General features: G+C 44.6%; 1 protein-coding gene across 5 annotated transcripts in view; it reads right to left on the bottom strand.

The window, feature by feature from the left end:
- The window catches only part of LOC111866670, a 321755-nt gene that overhangs the window by 168107 nt on the left and 144624 nt on the right, over positions 1–9024 (bottom strand). For all 5 annotated transcript variants that reach the window (XM_033752372.1, XM_023855848.2, XM_033752371.1 and 2 more), the window contains exon 3: positions 6935–7112. In XM_033752372.1, the coding sequence (XP_033608263.1) occupies positions 6935–7112 (178 nt within the window). The remainder of the gene's footprint in view (positions 1–6934; positions 7113–9024) is intronic.

Consider the following 9024-nt stretch of genomic DNA (forward strand, 5'->3'; position numbering starts at 1 on the left):
CTTCTGGGATTTGGCACCGTGTATATGTGGTGTTAACACCACATATACATGGTGCCAAATCCCAGAAGACTGCATTCTTCATAGTCACCGCCGTGAAAGCCTCAAATCTTACATAGTGTTCCTAGTAGTCAATTTCTTCCTTCCACGAACTCGAGTAATATAATCTAGTAACAACCAAATAATGATGTAACGGTCTATGCAGCAACTGCTGACGTATTCTCGTTCACATAGTAGATGGAGAATACCACAAGCTACATGAAGTATCCATGGTCTTTGTTAGAGTGCGTCACCGTTCATCCCACCCACATTGCAAATGTAACCACTTCTGACGCCCATCTTAGAAGCCAGGCCTAAAAATAGGGCATTGTAGTAAATATCTGCACCCCAAGCCCTATAACTAACTCCGTGATCTTAATCCGCAAGCGAACTATTCCGACCGAGCGACCGCCGCTTGTCGGCGAAGTTAATGCCAACTTTTGCGGATAGAGGGTGTCGCGTGGTCAGCGCAACGAATCCCCACGGCCGGTAATTTCGGTTTTCTAGACCGGAGCCGCTATCTCCTTGAAATAGCTCCTCAATTACACCCCAAGCACTTTAGACCCTTTAAACCACAACTGTTACTGTATCTACGGCATGCTTTAACGTTAAAACAATTTTTCCCCCATACAGGATTATTTACGTATTTCATATGATGCTCTGACTAAACAGTCATTAGATAAACAACATTAGTCAAATGACCTTTACAACAGCGACGCGATGTGTTTCCTGTGAGGTAGGAAAATAATTCTGTAATATTTGCTAGGAATTAATGTGGTCTAACCTCTCACTCGTCACGGATTACGGTGTTACGAATTCACAGATACATTATGTCTACTCATAAAGGATTCAACACATTTTTTCTCACGGAAATATCTTACTAAATACTTTTTATACATTTTATTCCGATCCAATTTTCATATCACAGCCAAATGGACATAATCTAACTTAATTTGTATTAACGTCTTCGTATTCAACTGAGGACCATAGCAGAATGGAGAACCTGTCAGGGACTAATTCGTGCTTCTATGGGTCTGCGGTACAGAATTCTTACATTGCTTCAAAGGGTCTGTGCTACTGCAGCTCATTCTGCGACGTAAATATACTCTGCTTCTCCATATTCAGCTCCAATTGGCTTTCTTTGATTTCGAACTTGAAGTTAACAAGAAGTATTGGAAAGAGCAAATCGCATACTTTATACGGCACGAACCGCACTGAGAACGAAATTCCGGGAAGAGAGAAGGGGAGGGAAGAGTGGCATAAAGTACAGTAGAAGGGTAGATGTAAGTCAAAAGCCCTTGGAAAAGTGCGACGTTTTACTGTGGATAGGGAGAGAGATACATGTCGGCCGCACGCACAACACCAGCAGGGGTAATGAGCCACAACCAAAGAAATCACCATACACGCCAACATCAACGAACTACATGAAAGATACCCACGTCGCCGAAGATTACACTAACTGATCCCACACGGAGATGGAATCCGTTTTTACTAAATTAATAGGGCGATCTATTTTAATTCAATTTCAATCGCAATTTTAATTCTAAAACTGAGACAAGCAGTGCAGTGAACATTCAGCATAACGAAGACACATGACAATGGCCGTATACAGCCGAAAGATGTCGTGGATATAAATTACAGTGGTCTCAAACAATCTTGAGTTGTGAGGCAAATATATTTTGATGAAATAACTGATATTAAGGCAACAGGATGCTCAATTACAACACTAAGGAGAAAGGGAATTATTTTGTAGGTAGGTTCCCAGGCTTTATCCGTTCGTCCTTCTGACAAGAATAGGGTAAGGTGATCTCCTTGATACGACACGGACCGCAAAGAAAACGACCACACACAACACGCAAACAGTAAGGTGATCTCAGACTTCCTAAAAAATGGAGGATGCAAAGACAGAGACACAGCAAGGTGATATCGTAGGCCTCCGTTTATCCCAAAATAAGGAAAGCAGGCTAAAAAACCGTCCTAACATTCTTCACAGCCTGCACTGAAGTGGCCCTGAACACGGACATAGAGCAGTGTTGACGTACTGTTCGCCCCACAACCCGACAGAGACTACAACAGTCGGTTAATTCGAACTCATTCTGCAAGGGCAGGGCAAATAGAATACACATATACGTAGTCTGGCAATAAAGTTCGCAAACTCATCGTGATATAAATGCCACATACATCATTGCTGTATATCCCTGTGGTCGTCTTCAAAGTACTCCCCTTGGGAAATCGGAGCCTAGTCCAGCCTTCAGAACAATTTTGGATCTGGTTTTGTCGAATGGTCTTCAAAGCTGAAGTCTTATTACTCCTGATCAATGTCAACAAAATGCCTTCCTTTCAATATTTCCTTTAGCTTCGGGAACAGAAACAAGTCACTGGGGGCTGGAACCGGTAAATAGGGAGGGTGTTCCAACACAGTTGTTTACTTGTCGTGTGAAAGGGTGCACTGTCGTGATGCAAGACACCAAAACACACTCAGACAATAACAGACGCCACTAAGAAAAAGACTTCCATACATCAACAACAACACAGCTGTGAAACGCCGACATGCCAACGTCATCAAACCATACTGAGGTTTATGTACACTGCTGCCACGGCAAGCACACTGTGGCGAGTTCGCGAACGTTATTGTAAGACTACAACTCGTAACTCTGTAAATACTGTATCATAGCGTCATGCTGCGTCATTTCCAACTGAACTTATTTCCGTAAACACCACTTCTGAATAGATATACTGTACGTTAATTATCAGCCGCATGTTTCGGCCCTTCGGCCATCCTCACGTATGCACATCCACTGTTGGTTGCATTGCACTGCCCAATGTTTACAGCATGTGTATTCTGTGTTGCCGGTTTGTGTTTATTCTGTTCTCGTGTTGACATAATTGTTACTAGTGCTAACAGGGGACAGTGAAACGTACCTACGCCTCAGTCGGTATTGCAACCTCGGCTGTTACCGAAACCAAATAATCATTGTTTATACCGTGCATAAAGGTAAAAAGGTAAAGCTACCCTTGTAAAAGGTCGCAGAGGACAACAGGGGTTGAGATGTCGAGGATACCACATTTTCTGGAAAATCGGCTCACAGATTGTGGTGAGGTTGTCGCCTTACACACCTGCGTACCGCACTTTAGCCCCACGAAGATTACTGGTACTCATTTCTGTTAGAGGCCGAGTCAACCCCAAGGCCATAGCTCGACTGGAAAAATTAGGTAAATTGAAAAATCCAATGACCTCATCGGGACTCGAAACCGCGGCCTTCCGGCTTGTAACATAGTGCCTCAACCAACTACGCCACCCCATGCCCCTTTATGGTGTACAAATTGAGTGAAATTGTGAGATTTCATTAATGGAAGGGTTACTTATGGAAACTATAATTAGGAATGATATTAGTTATTTCGTCCATTTTTTGCATTCGAGATCAGTCAGAATAATGCACAATAGTACTCTTACAATAACAAAGGGGGAAAATGTAAGCGGGAGTATAACGAATTGTACGGTAGTAATGTCGAAAGGCCGGTCACGGTAGCCGAGCGGTCTAAGGCTGTACTGTCTTCGCTCGCTTGGAAACCGGGATCGTGGGTTCGTGTCCCACTCAGGACATGGATGTTTAGTTTGTGTGTGTGGGTTTTTCTGTGTTTGTGTACGGGTAGAGGCCTTGCGGCGAACTGATCACCCGCCCAAGGAGTCCTACCGAATGTGCAAGACCTAGAAAAACCGAAGTGAACGGAGAAGTTCATGGAGGTAGGCCTAGGCCCACTGGGGCTGTAGTGGCAAGGAAAAAAAATGTCGAAAGGATAGCTATTAGCTAAATCTATAGTGTCTGTCGGAGCTTATTTTGCATCTCAAGGACAAATAACAAAACCTCGACAGTTGCGGTTGCTCAGCTTGTGACTGACAGAGATGGATCTCTGCTGTTTCCCGTGAACTAGAGACAATTCACATTACGGCTGTCTGTTGCCAGCTGATGTAAAACAGAAGTTAGGTATTTCTGACGAAGTGTGTATTCATAGACAACCTCTGCCGAAAACATGTCCTCTTGACGAAAGCACCGCCAAACGCACGCTGTAATTCTATCATGTTTACTATCTCAGTGGGGAACGCGGTACCGTGGTTGGTTGAGACATTATGCTACATGCCGAATATCGCGAGTTCGATTCCAGATTAGGTCACTGGATTTTTCAGTTTACGTAATCTTTCCAGCCGCACTATGGCCCTCGCGTCACGTCGGCCTCCAACAGAAATGTGTGCTAAGGATCTTCCTGGGGGTAAAGGGCGGCCGGGAGGCGCGTAACACTAAGAACCTCACCGCCATCTGTGAGCCGACTGTCTAGGAAATGTGGGAGCCTCGATGTCTCACAACCCTATAGGCCTTCACGGCCTCTTACAGGGATATCTTTACTTTCTAGTTCCTCAGCGTAATCGTAGCTACTTTTCAGGATTCTTTAAAATCACTCAGATCAGGTATTTTTAACTGTCTTTTAACAATTTATCGTTGTAATTTCGAAGGGCTTTAAAGTAGTTTAAGCTAGTCTGAGTACATATGAGCCAGTTTGTTTTAACGCTCTCACACAGGAAGTAGTTACGGGCATATAAAAGAAGCGAGAGTGGAACAAGGAAGGAAAATGGAATGGGGACTAAGGTACGAAAGGAATAAAGGAAATGAAGGTGGCTGAAGAATGAAAATAAGAAATAATTAATTCCCTTGCGAGACTAAACCTGCGCATGCTCTAAAAGTTGCGGGATGTCCTGACATTTCTCTCGTACGTTTTCTGATCCCACTGAAGACTTGCGGAGCAGAACTATGAAACGTATCACTGTACTTTTATCCCGCGCCAGTCCCAAATGATTCGATACTTGATTATATTCGCAGGTGATACAATGTAGGCACACATAATGTTTCATTTACACACATTACATTTAGGCATCCTCTTGCACAGTTCATATCTGTCATGCACAATATATTCAGTCCTCAATGCAACTATTTTCACTTTCATTTATCCTCCTTACATGTTTCGGCCTCAGACAGCCATTGTCAGGTGTTTTGTCTAGGCCAAGAAACATCACATTTTCTGGCCGCGCCATAGCTCAAGCGGTTAATCACTGGCTTCCCACGGCGGCAGCCCGGGTTCGATCCCGGGTCTGGTCAAGTGGGATTTGTGGTGGACAAACTGGCGCTGGGGCAGGTTTTCTCCGAGTACTTCGGTTTCCCCTGCCAATCTTCATTCCACCAATTGCTCCACAATCACCCTCACCTACCATCTGGGGCTGGTACAATAGGCCAGAAGTGGCCGCAGTACAAGCGACTTAGTCCCACCCCACCAGCAATAAAAAAAATACATATCTGCCTGGTGAGACGTGGACAATCACTAACGGTCTCAGGGTATACAGTCGCCTGACCGAGATTCAAACCCAGATCTCCTGAATGTGGGCCCTATCCTTGGGAGAATATCTGGATCCTGGGAGGAGGGGGCGCAATAAATGGTGAGTCAGGGAATAACACAATAATAAAGTTCGTACAATACAGACAACACCCATTGTCGTTGGATGGGCCAGTTGTATGACGCTTCGACGGGCTGGAATCCGCGGATACGTGATGGAAGCCCGGTGATCGCAGTGGCCGCCAGTACTGAGTAAACAGTTTATATCAGCGTCTCTGTACCAACAGGTGTCCCACTGCAAGAGACGTGGCACCTCGGGAAAATAAACTTCCACTCATGATTAATTAAATATAAAAAACAATTAATTAACTCCATGGAGCCGAGTCCTTCTTGAGAAACCACCAATCACTCCGTTACTCAAGAACTGCCAAACATTTTAGGGAACCCCACTTCATTAGTATGTTGACAAGAGCCCGCCGCCCGCCACTGGTCCAAATCCTGAGCCATTAATCGAGTCCACATCACTCAATCCTACTTCTCTAATATCCATTTCAATATTATCTTCCCATCTACGCCTGTCTTCCTAGTGGTCTCTTTCCTTCTAGCTGTCCCACCAAAACCTTGTACGCATTCCTCTTCTTTTTCACGCACGCTACATGTCTCGCCTAGCTCCTTAACTTGATCATTATATTCGCAGAAGAGTACAAGTTATGAAGCTCCTCTTTCTGCAGTTTTCTAGAATTACTTCCTCCCCTTTCAGTCAAAATATTTTCCTCAGCACCCTATTCCGAAATATTAGTCGGTATAGCGACTGGCTACGGGTTGGACGACCGAGGGGTCTGAGTTCGAGTCCAGATGAGGACAACAATTTCCTCTTCTCCAAGCCGTCCACCTGGCTGTCGTGTCCATCCAGCCTCCTATACAGTGGGTACCGTGGGCTCTTTCTCCGGGGGTAAAGTGGCAGGACGTGAAGCTGACCACTCGCCTCCAGCTAGTGCCGAGGTCAAGAAAATGTGGATCTACACGGCCACTCCCCCATACGCCTTCATGGCGTAGTGCTTAATCCGTTACGTCCAGAGACAACTAAGATTTTTTTACCCTGCTCTCAAATGCTCTCAGTCTATTTTTCTCCCTTAACGTCAAGACAAAATTTCACTCCCACACAAAACTACAGGAAAAATTACAGTTTCGTATATTTAAATTCTTTTGACAGTCGGCAAGAAGAATAGCCTTCTTTCCTTCGATACGACACGCACCGCATACAAAACCAAAAAATTACGGGGTACACACAGACAGCAAGGTGATCCCATAAGCTTCCTAACAAAAATTAGGTGGGGAACAGACGCACACACAGCAAGGTGATCTCATACGCCTCCTTTTACTTTTACAAAATATGGAAAGCAGGATAAAAGTACACTTCTTGGAAGAAACAACTCTATTTTACTACGAAGGATGGCGGTCATGTGACAAAAAGACCGCCGATACACAGAAGGTTGGGGATTACTGATTTACGAACCTCTGCATGTCTGTGCAACATCCACTGCTCGCTGACTGCTGATGTGCTGTCCTGAAGTGGAGTTTGACCTGGTCGTCGCATTGCCCCACACGCACAATACGGTCTCCGCTCCCAATTTTGATGCCAATAACTCTCAAACGATCAGCCACACCATCACTGCCACTTGTTACTGATGATCCTGCGGCAAAGAATGTAGAGTTGTCTCTCAGTCATGTGCGGGCTTGCGCGGAACCGGCGCATGTGCTGTAGCAGCCATCAGCCGGTCGCAAGAGTGGGGGAACTTAACGTTGTTCCCAAAACTAACACGTCCAACTTTTAGAGCTATGAATATCGACCACTTGTAAATTAGGGATGCAGAGGGAAACCACTTGTATACACACGATACTGCATGGAGATACGCCGACAATGGTATGAATGAAAAGTACTGTGCGTTATTTTACCGACACTGTCAGTATCTCTGAATATGCAACGCTACAATGAATCGTGAATGATATACGAAATAATATTTAGAAAGAAATGGCCGTAACGTAATAGTGGCACTATCGAGGTATTTGCCTGGAAGAACTGAGGAAAACCACTAAGTACATCTGACAGAATATCCGGTGACCCGGTCAAGATTCGAAACAAAGAGCTCCCGAATATGGTTCTCGTGTTTTACCGCTGCACTAATCTGCTCTGCTTCGGTAATCACAAAATTCGATATGCCCAAGCGTTTTATTCCCTATTTCAGGTAAACAGGATAGAAAAGAACCCACATGACCAGAAACACTGCAAGGCAACCACATGAGAGAAATTGTACACCTGATGATGGCCAAAACATGTAGTGTCAGTGGAGAAAAACAAGTGAATAGTAATCGAAGTTGCATATAGACGGCATAAAACAAAACGCAAAGGCATATACATGCAGTGCAACAGGATGCTTTAATGTAACATGATGAAACCTACCACCATCGGCCCTTGGTAGAGTTACTGTCAAACCATGGCTCGACCTGGAGATAGATGCAAAACAAATCTCTGAAATCCGTGGCTCTAATAGAGTCGATCTACGGATAAAGTCCCAAATAATAGCTTTAAACCTTTAAGACCCAGTGGTAACTATCTGTAGCACCTGATATTAACACACTAAAACTCTGAATTCTGCACAGAGAGTGTATTTGTGTTTTCGGTATGCCTACAGATCCAGAGGTCCCGGGTTCCATTCCCGGCGCTAACAGATTTTCTGAGAAGTAATGGGTCTCGAACGGAGTCCACTCAGCCTCCTGAGGATAACTGAGGAGCTATTTCAGGGAAATAGCAGCTCCGGTCTAGAAAGCCGAAATTAACGGTCGTGGGGATTCGTTGTGCTGACCACGTGACACCCTCGGTAGGTATAAGTTCGCTTGCGGACTACAGGCCATGGATTTTTTTTGTATGTCTCTAAGTGTCTGCAACTTCTAACTGGTCCTCGTTACGACATCTTGGCACGGACCGTGTAGAAAATGTGTCTTCCATTGTTGATGTATCCTCTCCTTGCAGTGGACACATTAGTGTTTGCAGAGCCGTTACTTAGCAATGGCTGTTGTACATACGCTTGTTTCGTGGTCGTTGCATAGCAACGGGTCTACATATCAGTACTAAATTATTGGACTTTATATTGTTAAGGCGAGTTTATTACGGAAACCAGGGTTCCGCGGAATAACATCTGAGAAACATCACTTAACATGTTCAAGCAGAGACATCATTCTGACACTGCGCGTAAATAACACAGTTCCGGTTACAATGCTCTTTACATGCTGGCTTTAATACAAGGAAAACCGCAGTTCTAAACACCACGCAAAACCGGATTATTTTTATAACTGCTTGCCGTTCTATGACGAACACATTTGAGAGCATACAAGTGGTGTATATATACACAAACACAGAACACTGCTGTCTTATATTAAAAGGTAAAATTATCCCTGTGCTTATCTAAATAAGCACTCACCATGAAGGCGTATGGGGCAGTGAATGTATGCATCCACGTATTCTTGACCTCGGCACTAGTTGGAGGTGAGTGGTCAGCTTCACGTCTATGCCCCTTTACCCTCGGTACCCACTGGATAGGAGGCTGG

Source organism: Cryptotermes secundus, unplaced genomic scaffold, assembly GCF_002891405.2.
Source record: "Cryptotermes secundus unplaced genomic scaffold, Csec_1.0 scaffold54, whole genome shotgun sequence".
In the NCBI taxonomy this organism is placed as follows: domain Eukaryota; kingdom Metazoa; phylum Arthropoda; class Insecta; order Blattodea; family Kalotermitidae; genus Cryptotermes; species Cryptotermes secundus.